Below are 22,247 nucleotides of genomic sequence, written 5' to 3'. Positions count from 1 at the left end.
CACATTGAGAGGAGCTTTCAAGTTCTCGATATGTATCTCCATTATATGACTGCCTGTAGCAGAATTACTACACTGTAAAACTGACCTTTGTAATTGTGATGTTATAAATAAAAACTCTAGTCAAATTTGAGTATCATACTATGCTGTTCCTCCTTTATTAGAGGAAAAAGCAAGTAATCAAAGACGAGAGGTTATACATAAAGATTTATAGTAGTAGGATTTTAGAGGTGCCAGTAGAGAGATTATTTTTCCAATTCTAATCAGCACATTCAAGCTTTAGCCATATCACATTGACAAGTCCTATTTCACGTTGATGCAGCATCAGGATTTCAAGAAAATTTCTCACATAATCACAGCTGGCACAAGCAAGAGCTGCAGTAATAAATCTATTTCAAATCAAACAGCACGAGTAATGAATAGTGCTGACACACCTAACCAATAAAAGGTCTATTTAGAGGGCCTTGGAAACATTTCTTAGTCTTTAATCAAAGAAATCAGATTCCTTTTCTAGTTAGGAATTCAAAATACAGCAAACTCAGGACTGCATTAGTCATACTTAAACTAATTTAAATTTCAGTCTTCCATAATACTTCAACATGCATAGCATGAGGACGTGATTTTAATATACTTTGCAATAGTTGGATGTGCAGATGCTAATCATTGGTGCAGGTAGTGTGAAAAACAATGCTTAATGTGTAACATGTCCTTTTAACCAACACTGTCCCTGTGCTTGAACTTCAACATTAGACAATTGGCTGTCATCTAAAATGTGCTACCACTCTCTCACCACCGAGGGGAGACTCTTTGCAGGCACCCAACTCTCTGCCTGGTTAACTAATACAAAATTCATGAAGCAGGTGATGGGTAGATTCAAGTTTCAGTCATGCTAAAACTCAAATCTGTAACCACAGGGGTGTGAAACAGTGACTTAAAAATTCATGTCTGGGGTATATATTTGAAAACTCCTTTTTTTATCTGACTGAGTAATCGAGCTTCTAAATTCTAATGAACTCAAATGAACACATGAAATAAATTTGAATACTTTGATATGCTTTCCAGTGCTGCAGGCTAGAAATATAACTCATGAAAATCAAATTCTCCACACTGAGTTAGGAAAGTATTCTATTTGTAACTTGCTGAATTAAACACATAAATTGGTGAAAAGGAAAAGGCAAGTTCATCTTGACCTATGTAATGACTGTTCAAGATGACAATAGCCAGGGCTGATGTGATTTCCTTAAATCACAAATTGCTGTATTTTCACCCTTTTATTTGATCATCTGATCAGCTCATGTAAACGTCTCAGATTACACATTTTGTACTTCGGATGGTTTCTATGGTAACTTATTTTTGAAATCATTCATTTTAATCAAAGGAATTTTACATAAAAATTGTAACAATATGTTTAAAGTTATTCAGAAGAATATTTATTGCTGGAATGATTGTTTTTTTTAATTAGTTAGGTGTTGCTGATGATGTTGAAAGTGATGCATTAAAATCTCCAGAAGAAAACAAGAGCTGTACTTGAGAGGATATGTTTTAAATGCACACTCCTGATGTGGAACTTAGCCCCTTGGAGTAATAAGATTGCCTTTTTATGCAGCCATTTTTTTTTTCGCCTTAAGAAGCATAACTGAAATATCATGGTCTGTAGAATTGAACAAGTTCACAAAATCTAATCCCTGCCATTTGAGTTTTCAAGCTGAGAGCTGACAATTCACTTTCAGGAATACTTGGGATCGCGATGATTTTGGTTTGAGGTTCTGAGGTTGTAAACCATTGTTAGTGTTAGCAGTACATAAAATCTTAATAAAATAATATGATGTCACTTTGTTCTAATGGAGAAATAAATAGATTAGCGATGAGGCAAACAATAATATTTTGAGAAACTTGCAGTTTTCCCCAACTATTACTAATTTCTAGCCAACAGTGAAATTGATCAATTGTTGCAGTCCTGACTAAGACAGGAACATCTAGGGTTTTAGATTAGATTAGATTAGATTACTTACAATGTGGAAACAGGCCCTTCGGCCCAACAAGTCCACACCGCCCCGCCGAAGCGTAACCCACCCATACCCCTACATCTACATCTACATCTACCCCTTACCTAACACTACGGGCAATTTAGCATGGCCAATTCACCTGACCTGCACATCTTTGGACTGTGGGAGGAAACCGGAGCACCCGGAGGAAACCCACGCAGACACGGGGAGAACGTGCAAACTCCACACAGTCAGTCGCCTGAGGCGGGAATTGAACCCGGGTCTCCGGCGCTGCGAGGCAGCAGTGCTAACCACTGTGCTGGAGTTCATGAATCAGGGATTCATGGATGAAACTAAGAGACCAAGTTTAGAAATTATTCTTCTTAGTATAAGCCAAATCATATATCTTGTTAATTCATGGTGACCTCTCCAGTCTAGAATGTGTAAAACCCAAGTAATTTCTGGAGTGTGGAATTTTCTAGGTTTCAGATTGACATTAGAATGAGAAATATATGAGCAGAAACTAAATGTTTACCTGAGAATTGAAAGAGTGATAAACTATAAGGCAGTAATAAAAAATGTTTTACTTAATCTAACAGTGCACCTTCCATATTCAAAAATGTATGATATCTAGATGTGATCAAAAGTGCTCCTACAAACCGGCTTGAGGGTAGAAATTGCCAGGTGATCAGGCAGAGGTGGTGGAATGCAGTGATTGTAGGTCAGTAAAATATCGCACAATGTTGCAATGTAATAGTGGACTGAGAATTCACACTGATAGCAGGCCATAGGTGGGCAATGTAGGGTAATGATCATTCACTAAACACTCAATATATTAAAAAAGTGATAGCAATTTCCTTTTGCAGAATGATTGGCAATGGAATCCCAGTGTGAAAGGCTTTCATTTTTAATTTTATTTCCTACCTAATTACTCAGCTTTTCTTCCTCCATTATCCATCTTAACTCTCTCTCCTGAGTATATGATGTTTAACAAGCCTTGTCACTCTGTTTTCCTAATCAGACTTCAACTTTGATACAGGCTGTTTCGAGGTAATGTTGTATTGGATAGAAAGTATCTGACCAAGTTTTCAGTGACTGATAGAAAAGAAAACTCACACACAAATAGTGGACTTTTTAAATGCAGCTGCCTGTTTTAACTATCAGCAGTTTTCAGGCCACAAATGTGTAAAATGTGCCAGACTTATGACATTGACAAACTGGCATCATTTATAAAAGCTTTGTAAACAGTGCAGTGGAACTATGTCATCTGCTTATGACCCAGACCTCAAGAGCAGCTATCTATCTCACTGATTTTGGGTAAGAGCTAAAAACTGTGACAGGTGAATGTCATCATTTAAAAAGCTAAACGTTTAATTAACCATAACTGAGAACTCAGTGCACTTTTGCCAAATGTTTTCCTCCAAGGTACTCAAGCCAACTTGCTTATTTTAGAAGATTGCACCTTTACTTCCTGGCTAGTTCTCCTCCAGTTGGCCTACTGATACAGGCTGTTACTCTTAACATCAGCAGCTAAAATTCTTTCCCTTTCTAGATGCTCTTTTTGAGATATAATGCACAAAGGACAAAATCTATGTAGACAGACTTAATGCAAACAGCTCTTCTTGCCAGCTCATTGGAGCATGATCATTCAAATAATCAAATAACTATCAAAGTTATTACATTTGGCATTTCTCGATTTCGCAAGTGGTGATTTCTTGATTTGCCTGATCTGCTCAAAATATTTCTGGATAACTGGTGTTTCCAAACAACTGATTTCCACATTGGAGAGATTACAGTGCATTGAATTTGTGGCATTACTGTACTTTGTGAATTTCTTGGAAAGCTCACTCCCTGCAGGGAGCCCGTAGATGATCAGGGCAAATAAGAAGCAAATCCATTTGCCAAATTGGAGAACGTATGCAGTCACTAATTGCACTTTTAGAGAAGCAAGATAGAGAGTCAGTAAAATTCAAATGGTCAGATTTTGGCAGAAGATTGCAGGAATGGATAAACCTATGGTTCCATTTTCAGATAAAGATTGCATTTGTGATGGATGGGGCAACTGCTAAGGGGAGCACTGTGCAAAGTCAGAGCAAGAAATCTGCTGTGTTCACAAGCTTTTCAATCACAGAACCCCTCAATTACTGACCATCCCCCTAACAACTGCAGTTGCTTTGTTTTTTCAAATAAGCACCGAAATAAGTTTGTACTATCGGTAATTTATCTACTGAAATACTGTACAGAATCAGAGCCAATTAAACATATGAACAAATGGTCAAGTAATTTTATTCATACATCAATCTCAATAATGCTGACACTTTTAAACAATAAAAGTGGAAAATGAATTGAAATACATCTGCAGTATTTTTTAAAATTCCATTTTAATAATGCTTGTTGTGTACTAAATTTTAGTTGTTTGTTGTATAGAATTTGAGTACTGCTGAAAAAAGACAAACTTTTTTGAATTCAGTTATCTTTCACTCCTTAGGAGAATTCACAGAAATACCAGTCCAGAACAACAACAACCATGTATACCGTAAAACCCCTGTATCCGCGAATTCAGTTTTTGCAGTTTCAGTTATCCACAGTTTACCTCGGCCTGAAAATATTACATGGAACATTCCAGAAATAATTCCAAGAGGATGCACAGGTGCTAAATTTCCCATTTGACTGATAGGGTTTGCTACTATCCACAGTTTCAGTCATCCGCAGTAGGTCTTGGAACGTATCACCCATGGTTATGGGGGAGGGACACCTGTATTTTATGAAAATGGAGTGCTGATGAATTGGCAAATGGATGTTGATTGGTATAAACATTGTCATGGGAATGCAAGAGTTGAATGACTGATAGTTAGTAGCCAAGATTTGTTTAAATTTTAAGCCAGACAGGTTGACTCCAGTGAAGGCAAATGAGTTTCAGAGTGCCAGTCACCTATTTTATTGAATTGTGCACATGTTCTTTCTCTCTCTCTCTCTCTCTCTCTCTCTCTCTCTGCAAAGAACAGGGTCCTGTGAGTTAATGTATGTATCTTCTAGTATGGATAAGTTCACCATTTTGTGAGACTGACAGGCAAATCAGTTGTTTGTATAATTCTTAGCATACTGAGTATTTTTTTAAGCAAACATTGACCAATCACAGTTGGATATTATGCTTCTGTTTTTCAAATATGGCTGATTGGGTACAATCAATAACTTGTTTTTTGTAAACAGCTGAAAGGATATGCTGTGTGATATGACTCATCAGTCTTTGAGACATAAGTCCTATACACCGAACAGCACACTGGCACTCAGATTCATAGACATAATGCTCATTTGTTGATAGACAGAGCAACTTTCTTGTTGACAGTTGTATCCTGTTCGTGACAAATCGAACACCTATTGCTACATCATGGCAGCTTGTTGCTAGGAGTATAATGCTTGGAACGTAATTTCTAGTCTCTCTTCCTGTTCCTTGTTATTCAACTTCAATGTGGGTGTATCTGCTGATGTGTAGATGGATCATGGTGCCTTTGTAGTTTTTGGCAGAGCCCCACCTCATTTGTTGGGAACACACACACACCTTTTTGTAAAACATTAAAAAATTATAAAGCAGGTTGACAGAGTGACTAAGGAAATATTTGAATACATTGCCTTGTAACTCAGGGCATTGTGTCTGAAAACAAGTAAGTCAAAATGAAACTTTATAAATCGCTAGCTAGGCCTCAGCTAGAAAATGCTGCATAATATTGAGAATCATTGAAGAATAATGTCAGGGTCTGGCAAGGTTGCAGATGATATTGGTATGAGGGGCTTCGCTTCTACATGGAAATTGGTAAAGGCAAGTGTGTAGAAGGTAATAGTGCTGAAAAGGTTAGTGTCAATGTTGCATGAGCTCCATCCCAATCTGATTGTGTCACACAGTTTTTGGGTGGAAACAATGAGACCTACACCGAACTTTGCAGGGAACAATTACATTCTGTTCAGCTTCCTAGAGTCCTTTGGGTAATTATGTTCCCAACAAGTTATAAGTACAATAACATGATAATAAAAGTTGTTGTACTTAATGCTGTATTGCAATCAACCACCTTGTTAACTAATCTTCTGTTTGAACTCACCAGCAGATTATTGACTACCATTGATAATTAGACAGAGCCTAGACACAGTATAGACAATGGAGGATCGAGAGAATTGGCTAATGGACGACAAACAATGACTGGGGATAAGGGATTCTTTTTCATGTTGGTGACCTATGGGGATCAGTGCCGGAACCACAATTGTTTACAAAAAATATTAGTGGCTTGGAGGAAGGAAGCAAATATCACATGTTATTACTGTCACAGATATAGTGGAAAGTGTTGTCTTACATGCTTTACAAGCAGATCATACTGTACAAGTGCATCAGGGTACAGTAGGTAATTAGGAAGGCTGATAGGATGTTGGCCCTTATTTCAAGGGTTTGGAGTATACGAGTGGGGAAGCTTTACTGTAACTTTACAAGGTACTGGTGAGATCACTGAGTACTGTAAGCAGTTTTAGTTCCCATATTTAAGGAAAGGTATTTCATTGAATTGTTACCAATGAACATTTACAAGGATGATTCCTGATATGAAGGAATTCTGATATGAGCAAAGAATAAACAGTTTGGGACTCTAATCACAGGAGTTTAGAAGAATGAGAGGTGATCTCATTGAAATATATAGATTCTTAAGGTGCTTGACAGGGTAAATGCTGAGTGGATGTTTCCCTTCATGGCAGAGTTTAAGACCAAAGGGCATAAGTTCAGAGTAAAGGGACACCAATTTAAGAAGGGAGGAAGAATTTCTTCTCTCGGGGTTGAGAGTCCTTGCCATCGAGAGCTGTGTGGGCAAAGTTCTTGTGTATATTTAAGTCTGAGATAGATAAATTCTTAGTCAGTTGGGGAATTAAGGGCTATGGGGAAAAACACATAGTGGGCATGAGCAATATCAAATCAGCCATGATCCTATTGAATATCAGAGTGCACTTGAGGGGCCAAATGGGCTATTTCTGTATCTATTTCTTATGGTCTTATGATTAGTGGCATTGTACTATTTCAACCAACTTTAGCTCAGTGCCACATACTAGTGGCATTTATCCCATGGTAGCTGTGTGGACTCAGATTCCAAGCAGAAAGTCCACCATGAGGGCAAATTCAAAAACACCAAGGGAAAGAATTTAAATTAGAGTAACTTCATCACTTTGAGGATAGGACTTTAAAAAGACAAAGACAGTAAGTCAGCAGCTGAACTGCGATTACTGAGATTGCAGCAAGTGTGGAAGCAGCAACAAGGTAAGCTCAGTGCGCCGAAGTCAAACCTTCATCATGGGGTTGGGAAGAGGCATACAGAGGAGAGTGTAGGCTGGGAAAAGAGAGGAAAAAGTCAGCCATTCTTCAAAAAATAATGGCAGAGACCTGAGCAAAGGTGGCTGTGCAAGAAGCAAGAGCAGGCTGCAGGAGTGAAGTTAGATACCCGAAGGAATAAGGGAAAGCCTCAAATTTAAGGGAGTGCAAAAGAGCGTTCTCATCTCTGTTAAAAAGTAATGCTGCAGTTGAGATTACGTTTTGAGAGAGACGGCTGCAAAGAATAGAGGGAGGTGAGAAAATATGCCAGCATTGCTGATTTAGAAGGCATCAGACATTAGTTAGGCTTGAAAAGAGCACAATAGAGCAGTTGAGTGAAAGTGTCCAACAGAAGATAAAAATTCCAGTGAAATTAAAGATATGAAAGGACTGGATGCAACAATTAAATCTTGATTTCAGCAGGTAGATTTATTCAAAAAAAAACACAGCCCAAAAACTTTATTTAAAGTTTGTACTGAAAAAATGTGTTTTGTATTTTGAACTGAGAAAGGCAGTTATTTTAACATTTATTTTACCCAGGGAGAAGTGGGAAAACTGGACCTTGGCTGCAGAAGGCTGAAAATCCTGGAAAAGTTAGGAGGCCCCCATCTTGTTCATTTAAATAGGTGGAAAAACCCATCTATTACAATATTACAGTGGTTGGTACAAATGCAGTTGAAAAGGTTCAAAACAGTAAATCACTACATAGTCAGTAACACACATTAAAGTTTTATTGAAGCATTTAATCTACTATTTCAACAATATAGAGTTTAAAATGACTGTAAAGAAACAAAATACTGTAGAGTCTAAGCAGATCTACGATACTTGAGCTCTACAGTATTTGTATTTAAAATATCCTTCATAAATACAAAAATACAAGCTTAAAGAACATTGGAATATAAGCAGTATTAAAATGATCCAGATTTTAAATTGCTTTGTATTAATAAGAATTAATTAGCCCTTTAAGTAGAAATGGAAGGAGACATGACACTTGCTCAAAGATTCAGTGACAGAGATGCACTGTCCAAAACATGAGACTGAACTTCTTGCTGGAAACTGTTCTTAACATACAGAATTGCTTTAAATTTAAATATCAAAGTGCCGTATTTTAATACGTTGTCATATTTGGTGGACCATTTGTAGAGGACATTATTAATAATGAGAACATAATGGGCAAAGTCATTGTGTCAAGCATTCTGAGGACATGGGTTCAAATCTCACCAGGGCAAAAGGTAAAATTTGAATTCAGTTGAAATCTTAACCTAACCTAGTGGCAACTACATAATCACTGTTGATTATTGTAAAAACCCATCTTCTTCACTGAAATCCTTCAGGGAAGAAAATCTGCCACCCTTACATAGTCTGGCCTGTATGTGACTCAAAGCGTGACAATCATGTGTGTGATTCTTATATTCCTTCTGAAATCTCCTAACAATTGTTATCAAACTGTGACAAAACTAAGGAAAAGAATGAAACTAAATAGATCACCTGCCATCCATCAAGGCATCAGAAGTAACAATGGCAAATTTGGTCCTGTTGACCTTGTAAAGTTAATCTTGTCAACATCTAGGGACTTCTGCCAACAGTGGCAGAACTATCACATATACCAGTCAAATAACAGCCTGAAATAGTCCTATCTTACAGACAAAGAGTATAACTATGACAATATCCCAGACCCCAACTTCAACATTTTGAGCTATGTCTTGTCCCACAGGCTGGTAGGAATGGAGACAGTGGAACAATTGAGAATTGTTGCCCTGGAAATTCTCAACATTGGCTCCAGACTGTGTGAAATCTCATGGCATCAGATCACATAAGAGCAAGGGAAATGTCCTGTTGATACCACTGATCATTTTCCTCAGCTAATGAATCCATGCTCCCCCATTTGGAGGTAGCACTGAAGGTGGCAAGAGCACAGAATGTACACTACATTCACCAAGATTGGCTTGTTAGTGTACGGGTGATGAGTGGCTTCAAAGTAACTTGAAGTAGTGGTGTTCCCATACATCTTCTGCCTTGTCCTTCTAGATGGAAATGATTGTGGGTTGGAAGGTGCTCTCTAGGATCTTTGCTGAATTTCTACAGTGCACCTTCTAGATAGTACATACTACTACTATTGTGCATCAGTGTTGAAGGCAGTGGATATTTGTGGATGTGATGCCAATCAAGCAGGCTGCTTTGTCCTGGATGGTGTCAAGCTTTTTGAGTGTTGTAGGAGTTGTATTTATACAGGCAAGGGGGGAGTATTCCATCACATGCCTGACTTGTGCATTGGAGACAGTGGACAGGCTTTAGGATGTCAGCAGGTGAGTTACTCACTGCAGTATTCCTAGTCGCTGACATGCTTTTGTAACTATCGTGTTTATGTGGCGAGTCTAGTTGAGTTTTTGGTCAATGGTACTCCCAGGATGTTGACAGTGGGGAAATTCAATGATGGTAGCACGATAGAATGTCAAAGGATAGTAATTAAATTGTTTCCTATTGGAGAGGTTCATTGACTGGCATTTGTGTGGTGTGAATATTACTTGTCATTTGTCAGTCCAAGCCTGGATATTGTCCAGTTCTTGTTCCATTAAAACATTGACTGCTTCCATATTTGGAGAATGGTACTAAACATTGGGTAATCATCAGTGAACATTCTCACTTCTGACTTTATGATGGAGGGAAGAAAATTGATGAAACAGCTAAAAATGGTTGGCCCTGGGACTTGCAAACAAAATTATATGAAATTAAAGCAGGGTGTACCCATGATTGGTGATCAGGTTAACACAATGCCCTTACTTGAGAACATTCCAATTGTGGACAGCCACCCCTATCCCCAACATTGTGTTAGAGGAGGTGGAAACAGGTTAATAAATCATCATTCTATATGGAATTAAGGAGCATGGTGGTTGGTGTTTTCATTTGGAGATCATTGGAAATCTACCTCAAATAGCCTCTGTGATTTTTCTGGGTGTTTTCTGAGAGAGTTAAAGAAGATGACAGTGTTGAGATCCTCTCAGAATATTAACCTCCACAGCCTTGACATTTTGTTGGGTTCATTGGAGCTCACTGTTGAGATACAACAGTCACCCATTCAAACAACTGCTGTGCCAACACTGTGAATGTCCTGTTAAGGGAATACAGTTCATTGTATTCAAAGGATGTCAGCATTTGCTCCAGGTTACATAATGAGTCATGTATCCCTTTGCATGGCGTTACACTGCTCTTGCATCCAGTCTGAGTGATGCTTCCTGTGGATCTTCAACAAGACTGAGACATCAATCAATTTGGCTTCCTGCTCACCATAATCAGTAAAGATATTGAAACTCAACGGGTGTTAGACAAATTAATCTCATCAGCCATTTGTCACTTTCGAAAGCTGATTGGGGGCAAATGTTCACGTCTGGAAAATGGGAAGCCTTTAGAAATGAGGTAACAAGAATCCAGAGAGAGTATATTCCTGTTAGGGTGAAAGGGAAGGCTGGTAGGTGTAGGGAATGCTGGATGACTAAAGAAATTGAGGATTTGGTTAAGAAAAAGAAGGAAGCATATGTCAGGTATAGATAGGATAGATCAAGTGAATCCTTAGAAGAGTATAAAGGAAGTAGGAGTATACTTAAGAGGGAAATCAGGAGGCCAAAAAGGGGACATGAGATAGCTTTGGCAAATAAAATTGAGGAGAATCCAAAGAGTTTTTACAAATACATTAATGACAAAAGGGTAACTAGGGAGAGAATAGGGCCCCTCAAAGATCAGCAAGGTGGCCTTTGTGTGGAGCCACAGAAAATGGGGGAGATACTAAATGAGTATTTTACATCAGTATTTACTGTGGAAAAGGATATGGAAGATATAGACTGTAGGGAAATAGATGGTGACATCTTACAAAATGTCCATATTACAGAGGAGGAAATGCTGGAGGCCATGAAATGCATAAAAGTGGATAAATCCCTAGGACCTGATCAGATGTACCCTAGAACTCTGTGGGAAGCTAGAGAAGTGATTGCTGGGCCTCTTAATAAGATACTTGTATCATGAATAGTCACAGGTGAGGTGCCGGAAGACTGGAGGTTGGCTAACTGTGGTGCCACTGTTTAAGAAGGGTGGTAAGGACAAGCCAGGGAACTATAGACCAGTGAGCCTGACATTGGTGGTGGGCAAGTTGTTGGAGGGAATCCTGAGGGACAGGATGTACATGTATTTGGAAAGGCAAGGACTGATTAGGGATAGTCAACATGGTATTGGGCGTGGGAAATTATGTCTCACAAATTTGATTGAGTTTTTTGAGGAAGTAACAAAGAGGATTGATGAGGGCAGAGTGGTAGATATGATCTATATGGACTTCAGTAAGGGGTTCAACAAGGTTCCCCATGGGAGACTGATTAGCAAGGTTAGATCTCACAGACGACAGGGAGAACTAGCCATTTGGATATGGAACTGGCTCAAAGGTAGAAGACAGATGGTGGTGGTGGAGGGTTGTTTCTCAGACTGGAGGCCTGTGACCAGTGGAGTGCCACAAGGATTGGTGCTGGGCCCTCTACTTTTTGTTATTTACGTAAATGATTTGGATGCGAGCATAAGAGGTACAGTTAGTAAGTTTGCAGATGACACCAAAATTGGAGGTGTAGTGGACAGCGAATAGGGTTACCTTAGATTACAACAGGATCTGGACCAGATGGGCCAATGAGCTGAGAAGTGGCAGATAGAGTTTAATTCAGATAAATGTGTGGTGCTGCATTTTGGGAAAGCAAATCTTAGCAGGATTTATACACCTAATGGTAAGGTGCTAAGGAGTGTTGCTGAACAAAGAGACCTTGGAGTACAGGTTCATAGCTCCTTGAAAGTGGAGTTGCAAGTAGATAGGATAGTGAAGAAGGCGTTTGGTATGCTTTCCTTTCTTGGTCAGAGTATTGAGTACAGGAGTTGGGAGGTCATGTTGTGGCTGTACAGGACATTGGTTAGGGCACTGTTGGAATATTGCGTGCAATTCTGGTCTCCTTCCTATCGGAAAGATGTTGTGAAACTTGAAAGGGTTCAGAAAAGATTTACAAGGATGTTGCCAGGGTTGGAGGATTTGAGCTACAGGGAGAGGCTGAACAGGCTGTGGCTGTTTTCACTGGAGCGTCGGAGGCTGAGGGGGTGACCTTATAGAGGTTTACAAAATTATGAAGGGCATGGATAGAGCAAATAGCCAAAGTCTTTTCCCTAGGGTTGGGGAGTCAAGAACTAGAGGGCATAGGTTTAGGGTGAGAGGGGAAAGATATAAAAGAGATCTATGGGGCAACCTTTTCACACAGAGGGTGGTATGTGTATGGAAGTGATGAAGGCTGGTACAATTGCAACATTTAAGAGGCATTTGGATGGATATATGAATAGGAAGGGTTTGGAGGGATATGGGCCAGGTGCTGGTAGGTGGGACTAGATTGGACAGGTTGGACCATAGGGTCTGTTTCCATGCTGTACATCTCTATGATTCTATGACTCTATATTGTGATGGTTCCTTATTTCAAACATAAAGCCCTTATCTTTGTCAAAATGTAAAAGGCTACACCATAGGCTGTATGGGCTCAACCCATTCATTTTTTTTTTAATAATGATCTTGGATTTGTGGTAGTCTCATGATTGGAACAGAAGATGGTATTTGAGTATATGAAACACTGACAGATAACTTGTGAAACCTCATCCATAAAGCAATAGAATTAGCTGCAAACCCAATGCACAGCCAAAGTAAAGGAGATATACAACGAACCTCTTAGAAAGATTGTCCCTCAACTTATTCCAATTTCCATTTCACCTAAGAGCTAAGTTCTAAGCAATTCAACTAAAAAATTCCTTATAGCTTACTGAAAATTCTTCGCTTTTTCAAGACCATCACACTCGTTAAAGTATTACTTCTTCTGAGGAACTGCTAGCATGTCATTGCAAAATGACATCTTACAAAATCATTACAAAATGCAGCTGTATTGTTTCTTTTCTCATCTGTATCTAATTTTTGTGCATGAGATGTCTCATGTAGCAAAGCTTCTGGGGCAAGTTTATGGGAATAAATAATCTTTATTTTTAAATTCACAAAAACTTCTTACTGAAAGTTATTTGAGTTGTGACAAATCACTCAGAGAGTTGCAACCCACATTAACTTCACACCTGAAAATGAATTGATCATGTAAAGTATAAAAACGTGTAAACACAATCCATGTCAGTGTTATCGGTTTTGTTTTGTTGTGAGATTGTGTAAGCTTTTGTTTTGCAGTTGTTCCTCGTTTGTTAGGTTGATGCATGATTTTAATTTGTAACACAGTACTAAACCTGCATCTAATCAATTAAAAAGGAAAAACACAAATTCTAGTTGTTCACATCTTGTCAGAGAAACATGTTCTATTTCATTTCTGTTCCCGTTGCAGTCAAAGTTTCTACAACTGACAGTTTTGCTGAATCTGTTCACTGTTAGCACCAATTGAATCAGCATGCTTTGCATTGCTTTGCAATGGCTGCAAATTGAGATTTTATTGCTGAAGTCAGTGGGTCCAAAACACACGTCTTAGGGTTTTAATGGATGGATATTAAAACTGCCCATAAATTGGTGCGTTGACCTCAAAATGCCAGATTTTTATCCCTAATAAAAGGAACTGTGTACATGCAAAGCTGAAGTATGAGATACTCCTTATAAGAATGGTTGTTAGAAATGGATAGCAGCACTGTATTCAAAAACCATTGACCTTCAGAAATGTAAACTTTGTGTGAGTTGGTAAAAGTTTGGTAAGACCTGCAACTGCTTTCAAAGGCAAAAGAAACTTTCAAACATCTTGAGAAGATTGTGAGAAAACTTGCAGCTGTAAATAATACAGATAAATTTTGAATTTATTTGATCCAGTTACGAAAAAGTCATTCATCATTTCATAACCATAAACTACAGTTACAGAACTGTCGAACTTCTCAGATCTTTACATTTCTTCCTTTACATTTTTAGAATGCCATATGGGAAATTGAGACCATGAGGAAATCTCTACAGGGTTTTCGGAACAGGTTGGTGGAACTGGAACAGGACATCATTGAACAGCAGGCTTCAGTCTACAATATTCTAACAGACAACGAGAGGTTGGTTTAGTTTGATGTGAATTTGGTACATTGAAGTCACTTGTCAAAGCCTGTGTTTTGGGAGAGGTAGGAACAGTGTACAGATATGATTAATGTCATTTCGTTGGGTACTTACAAACAAGTGGCAGCCTCATTTACCAAATAGATTTCTCAGAAAAGGATGATGACAATCAAAAATGTTCTTTGTTGAAATTATATCATCAACTGAAAACCGTGCTCAAGTAGCTTCCAGCTGACCACTATACTCCAGGGTTATTTTGTTAGTTCCTGGAAGTGAAAAACAGACATATGGAATATATTTATTAGTGTGAAAATTCCCAATATGTGCTTTCATCACATCAGGCTCTGAATAATAATTACGTTATGGAATAGCAATACTTCTAATTTTAAAGGACCTTTAACATAACAAAAGGTATCCTTAAGTGTTTTATAGCGATTTTTTAAACCAAATTTGGCATTGACCTACAAAAGGACATGATCATGATATATGACCAAAGAGGTGGGTTTTAGAAAAGAAAGACTTGCATTTTTATTGTACTTCTCATGACCCGCAGATGTTGGTTGGAATAATTCTCTCACTCTTCTTTGGAAAAATTCCCAAGGATCTTATTCCATTCAGTACTGTAAAAACATTACAGAAATCATATTTAATTGAAATATTTATTATTCATACATCTTTATTTTGTGTCTTTTCTATCTTTGTTTTATAAATAGTTATTCATACAACTATAAACAAGAGATAATATTTGGAGTTTGGTGACACTACGTAAAATAACTTTTGCAAACAGTGGATGAATGTAATGTGATCAAATGTGGTGATGAAGCCTCACATGAACTGTCACAAGATAAAACATCATGTGATCAAATGCCACATGATCAAATATCCAGGAAAATGTAAGCAGAGTTGGTGAATCTTACTGAGAATGTTACCACATAGCAAGCATTGAAATGCATCTGCCTATCATTGAGCCATCTGCTTAATTGGCATAAATCCTTTCTTTTTTTGTTAATCATTCTCAATTTATCACTGCTTATTTTTTGAAGGTGTTAACTCCTTGCTGAAGTACAGCTGCCTAAATATTTCCTAACCAACTTGCCATTCTTCAATCATGAGGCATAGCAAAAAATGTGAGCAAGACTAAAGTACTGCTGAGCCTAGAACTGTTCCCACTGTGCAGTGTGATCACACATGAGCTTGCAGCAGCCATTATTGGATGGTGATCAGAAAGATGAATCCTTTTCTTCTGGGTTTCTGAAATCCATTATGGAATCCTTACTCCCTACTCCAACTGAGAACAGCTAAGTCATCACAGAATGCGGACTACTATTGGGGCTGTTGTGATCTGTCTGGCTGTATTATTCTCTGCCTTACCTGTGAGCTATCCATTCTCAGATCTTTTCCAATGCTAGTTTTCACTGACATTTGTCTCCTGAACAAACTTGGTACCAGGAAATATTTTAGTACCATAAGGAATTCTCTCTCTTCCAATTTATTTGTTCATGGTAACAAATCACACAACAATACACTTGTAATTGAACTCCAGACACTTCCTTTTCATTTATGATGACATTTTCTTTCCTTTCCCAATACCCAATTTTTAACCTTTGCAACTAATTTGTCATTAATTGAACGAATCTTTCGTTACTCCACAAAGTTGCAGGAATAAAGTGTGACATTGCTTACTAACCATAAGATGCTCTTCCTTTTGCCCCTGTGTCTTCAGATGAACAAAGTCTTCAGTATTTCCTTCTCCACAGATAATAGGTTAACAGATCTTTAACTTCCAGGTTTTTGTTTTCCAACTTTTACTCAAGAATAATTGAGCCATCTATTAAAATTGAAATTTGCCTCCGATTTAAATTTCCCAAACCTGGAGGACTTGTGTGAAATATTGTCTGCTATTAAATAAGATCATTGCTGATCTTTTCCACTTCCCTGATGATCCTTTGACTTTCTTAGAGTTAACAAATCTTTCATCTCAGCCTTGAATGACTGATTTCAATCCTCTAGTTAATAAAACCAGCAATGAGAATTGAATTGCTTGGTAATCTTAACAATTAATATCTATCAGTTAGTTTTAACCTTTCCTAAACATGAGATGAGGGACATCCTGAGGTGGAAAGCTTTGGGAAAAGGCACCTGACCCCCACAAATGTGCCACACTTATACATGTCCTTTTTCAAGTTGGTCATGGGCTGGATAAATGTATCTCGAGGAAAGACTTTGTTCACAGCTTGCCCCTTGAGCTTCTGGGTTACTGTCTGAATGCAACATTATCCATGCAATCTCCCTGCAAATTCATTAGATAATACAGGACAATTTCTTTCTAATTACAAGCACTTGTGCAAATTATATTTATGTTCAAGCACAGCTGAATTAATTTCTCTCCCAGGAACCTTCTGTTCATTACACTATGCTAAATTTAAATTTTGGCTCAGAGACAAAGGTTCAGGTTGGGCTTGGGAAATGCAGGTTGTATCAATTCCCAATGCAAGTCCATCACCTCAGTCCATGTTATTACGTTTTTTATCTCCTGGAGATGTCAGTATGCAGAAATGGATTTTGGAGTCCAAAGGCAACACCAGATTATTGCATTGTGTTGTTTTTGGCTGCTTGGAAGGCTCACTTTGACTCACTAGGATATTGGTTCAGCTCTACACCATAGATTTGATGCCTATTAACCCTCATCTCCCTCATTCCCACTCACCCCCATGACCCCATATATCTCCCTTGTCATCCACGCTCCACTTATTCTTACTCACATTCCACATGCCACCCTCATACAGCCTATGCTCCCCTAAGGCTCAATTCTCCCATGCTCACTCACTGCAGGTGCCCTCCTATCTCCCAGGCTCCCAGAACACTCCATCCATTCTCATACATATCCTCCAGAACCACTTGCTCACTATTCACTACGGCAACCCTCAGGATGTATTTGAAATGGACACAAAACAAAAAAAAATTCAAACAAACACTAATGGCTACCTTAAAAGACAGTTCATTGGGAAAGACAGTAACTCATATTTATAGAACTCATTCAAGAAGGTGTAAATCAAATGGTCAATCTGTTATTAAAAATACCTAGCTACTCACCACATCAAAGTTAGATAAGCCCTTGAACTGCTAATAACCTTGGAAACTAGTCCATCAAATTAGGAACACAGTCCCCTTCTGAGATAAATGGTTATGGACTTTTTGAAAATCATTGAAACTTCATATGCCCAACTATCAGACAATCTCTGGGACATGCAAACAGTGGAGTCCATTGAAACTGAAAAGCAGACGAAAGTTTTCTTTAAATTGCAGGTGGAGCAAATACTTAGTTCTTTGTGTTAATGTACTTAAAACAACTGGGCAATATTTTTGCCAAAATAAAATATATCTGGACATTAAAATCTCAGTGGGAGAAAGTGAAGACTGCAGATGCTGGAGATCAGAGCTGAGAATGTGTTGCTGAAAAAGTGCAGCAGATCAGGCAGCATCCAAGGAGCAAGAGAATTGACGTTTCGGGCATAAGTCCTTCTTCATTCCTGAAGAAGGGCTTATGCCCGAAACGTCGATTCTCCTGCTCCTTGGATGCTGCCTGACCTGCTGCGCATTTCCAACAACACATTTTTCAGCATTTAAATCTCAGTCCAAAACAGGTCAAGAGAATTTCCCAAGACATGTCGTCATAGCTTTGAATGTTTTTGCATATTTTCCTTTGGGAAAAGTACTGTAAAGAATGTCTACACTAAAACAATGGTGGTGAAAACATTTGAAATGAGTCTTCCAAGACTGGCATCCCATCACCAATCACTCCTTATTTACAAATGCATAGCCTTTGACAATAGCACTGCTCCCTGATAGGGAAAGGCTGAACAGACTGGGGCTTCCCTGGAACATCAGAGATTGAAGGGTAACCTTGCAGAGGTTTGTAGAATCATGAGGGGCATGGATAGGGTGAATAGCCATGGTCTTTTCTAATGGTGGGGGAATCCAAAACTAGAGGGCATAGGTTTAAGGTGAGAGGGGAAAGATTTCAATGGGACCTAAGGGGGAACTTTTTCACGCATGTGATGCATATATGGAATGAGCTGCCAAAGAAGGCGATGGAAGCAGGTAAAATTACAAGATTTAAAAGGCATCTTAATGGGTGTATATATAGGAAGGGTTTAGGGGCTTATGGGCCAACTGCTGGCAAATGGGACTAGGCCAGATTGTAATGTCTGTTCGGCACAGACAAGTTGGACTGAAGGGTCTATTTCTGTGCTGTTCATCTCTATGAATCTATGACTCTGCCTGTTGCTGGGTTAGGCATACAGAGGCTCAATATTCCTGACATTTACCCTTTTATGTCAACCAAGTCTCCCCAATCAGACCAGATTAACATACCCAATCAGGGAACTCATACTGAGTGAGATCCAGCTCACTGACCTCATTACAATCACTACAGAATTTGTCAATTTACCTTTGCATAACAGAGACTTATAATAAATTATTGCATTAAACCACACTTACATTACAATGCAACAGCTAATAGTAATATTTGAATGTGTTAAAACATTTAAGATTTACTTATAAGAATGTTTCAGATTATAGTACAGCCAATAGCAACATTTGAAGATGTTAAAACATTTATGATTTACTTACAAGAATGTTCCAGAATCCCCCTCTGCTCATCAGCTCTCAAACCTGACTGATCTTTATGTGTTTCCAAAACCCATACCAGCAAATGAAAATAGCCTGGGGAAGGAAATTCAACTATCCTATAGTCCTCACAGTGGTGGGTGGGATTCACACTTATGGCTATCGTGAACCACAAAAAGTTACACAAAAATAGCACAGACATGGAACGGCATTACATTTTAGAGTTTGCATCCAAAACCCCTACTTTTATTTCCATGACCTTTTCCTGCCTTGAGGAGGTGAAATTCCGATTTGAAGAGTTTGCCACTTCACAAGTAAACTTACACGTGATGGAGACATGCATATTTTATAACCCATCGCATATATACATTGACTAATGAGGTAATGTACTCAATTAGTAATTGAGATATTGTTAGATCAAATCTAACCATAGCAAGTTTCAAATAGATTTAATAACACTGATAATTTGAGTCTTCAAACAGAAAAATATTAAGATGTAATCTGCCAAAATCTGTCTGTTACTAAAAACACAATATCCTTTGGTAAAGTAAATTTGCCAGGCCAACCATTTGAATTATATTTGATTATGTGGATGCTTCAAAATCATCTGAAATGATCCAACTGTATGAAATGGTCAGCAATTCTATTCTGTTGCCAACACACTACAGAAGGAAAATAACTACAGCCTTGTCAGTATCACCCACAACTTGAAGATGTTTTGTTTTTCTAAGAAATGAAACTATTCTCTATATTACTGCTGTTGTGTTTATATATTTCATGTTTGTGTTCTGACAGAGAGGATGTGAAACGACTGCAGGCATTACGTCGGGCAGTACGTCAAGAAATTACAGAGATGGAGATACAGCTGGGAGACTGGGCTCGGCAACTTGGAGATGGGATGAGGATGGTTTGTTTACTATAAAAGAATTTCATTCAATTGCAAAACTTATCAACTCGATAGGGCACATATTTGGTAACACCTTTGAACAATCTCTGACTTGGTTCATTGAAAATGAGTTGCTTTGCAATCAGTCCAATTTCCAGAGGATAGATAATAGAAAATGAGAGTGAATTAAATCAAAGCAGTTAGCTTAACTCTAGTGATAACTTTTAAAACACATTCTGGTCCAATTAAGTGAAGATCATCAAAGGAAATTTCAGTGTTTGGATTAACTGGTTTTTGAATTGTTCTATAAAAATACTTTTCAGCATTAATTGGAACCTGCAAATTTAGAGTCGTGTTGGAACAGAATAAGGAACAATTGAAAATGACTCAACTGAAGGAGAACTAGTTTCAGTGAAATATTCGGGGATAGGTTGATTAGAATCAAAGTGTATAAGGTAAAACACTAAATGAGAAATTGGAAGCTCCGAAGAAACGAGATTTCAGGCATCTCCTAGATAAATTCCTATGAGTGGGGAAGGGGGAAGGATGGGCAAGTGTGGCTGAATTTCACTGGATGACAGAAGATATAAAAATTAAAATGAAACAGGAAAAGGAAGCAGACAATAAATGCCATATTGGGCTATAACCTAGTGTTCTGTGATTTTTGATAAATACCAACTTTGTGAAACAGTACAGAAACAAACTAATGCCGTGAATGGAAAAGGAAATGGAAAAGACAGACAAAAGGAGATTGAAAATGGATTAAAGTTTTGCATAAAAAGGATTCCATGAGGATTTTATACTTAGGTGACAGTTAAAGAAAGGATGAACCGATTTTCCTGTGGAGGCAGAGGATGTGAGGTTTCAAATGATAACGTTGCATCTGTCTCCAGCATTGAAGAAGGTTATACCAACAGCATAGTACCGGAAGATCATCTAGAGAAATTAGATGGGATAAAAATAGATAGTGGTACACAGTAAAAAAAATCACTCAGTACAAATAATACACCCTAAGTTGCTGAGGGAAATGAGGGTTGAGATTACAAACCTCACATTCTTTCAGTTCACCTTGGATCTGGGAATGGTAAAAAAGTGTCATGTTTTTAAGCAACCTGTTCAGATATGTTATGATGCAACTTCTGAAGTAGATAGGACTTGAACCTAAGCCTTCTGGCTCAGGTGCAGGGATATCATCACTATGCTGGGATAACCCAAAGATTCTTTTAATCAACCTGTCAACCAAGTTATGACATGTACGTGACACACACACACTGCCCTTGGTTCTAGATTTCCATACATTGCTTTTCTGCTTTCTATCTCTTAGCCAGTTCTTAGAATAGAATTTCATAGAATCCCTACAGTGTGGACACAGCCATTTGACCCAACAAGCCACACCAAACCTCCGAAGAGTAGCTCACCCAGACCCATTCCCCTACCCTATTACTCTACATTTACCCCTGACTAATGAACCGAACCTACACATGCCTGAACACAATGGACAATTTAGCATAGCCAATTCACCTAGCCTTCATATATTTGGATTGTGGGAGGAAACTGGAACACCCAGAAGAAACCCACGCAGACACTGGGAGAATGTGGAAACTCTGCACAGTCACCCAAAGCTGGAATTGAACCGGGTCCTTGGTGCTGTGAGGCAGCAGTGCTAACCACTAAACCACAGGGTATTAATATTGTCACTGTCCTGCAAATTCCATGGGCTACCAAGTGTTTTATCTGATATTTTCATCAAATGTCTTTTGAAGCCCATAAATCGAATATGATTTACCTCTAAAATTGCACATTTATTGACATTTATCAATCTATGTTCCTCCAAAGTGGCAATCAACTTGTCTTCGACCAGTTGATCGAATAACAAAGGCCAAATGGCATCCATCTGTGCTGTAGCATTCCATGATGATTGGCTCTCAACTGTTCCTCACCAATGATATTAGGCTAATTGGCCAATAGTTGCCAGTCTGATCTCTGTCTGTCACCTTATTTTAATCATTACATAAGTTTTGCAAACCTGCCAGCAGTGTGGGACTATAAGGGCTCATGTAGTGCAGTGGTAATCTCCCTCCCCACCTCTGGATCAGTTGGGCCAGGTTTTAGTCTTGCAGTGATGTGTGTGGAAGCATTGCATTAGGGTCTGTTCACCTTGATACAGTGTGCCAGACTTGGGTAGACAAGGTGCAGTTTCAAAGCTTGCAGGTGACAAATCCATAATTTATGGGGTGTGACAGGGATTAATGCTGGGCCTCAATTGTGGCCAATTTATATTATCGAATTGGATAGGTACTGCAAGGAATGTTTCCTGTACTCGGGAAATCTAGAAAT

At 38.5% G+C, this 22,247-nt stretch overlaps 1 protein-coding gene across 1 annotated transcript in view; it reads left to right on the top strand.

The window, feature by feature from the left end:
- itprid1 (ITPR interacting domain containing 1) overlaps positions 1-22,247 on the top strand; it is a 111,788-nt gene that overhangs the window by 80,479 nt on the left and 9,062 nt on the right. The window contains 2 exon segments of the mRNA XM_072569578.1: positions 14,267-14,394; positions 19,820-19,931. Of these exon segments, the coding sequence (XP_072425679.1) occupies positions 14,267-14,394; positions 19,820-19,931 (240 nt within the window).

Source organism: Chiloscyllium punctatum, chromosome 5, assembly GCF_047496795.1.
Source record: "Chiloscyllium punctatum isolate Juve2018m chromosome 5, sChiPun1.3, whole genome shotgun sequence".
In the NCBI taxonomy this organism is placed as follows: Eukaryota; Metazoa; Chordata; class Chondrichthyes; order Orectolobiformes; family Hemiscylliidae; genus Chiloscyllium; species Chiloscyllium punctatum.
This window is presented reverse-complemented; position numbering and strand designations above follow the sequence as displayed.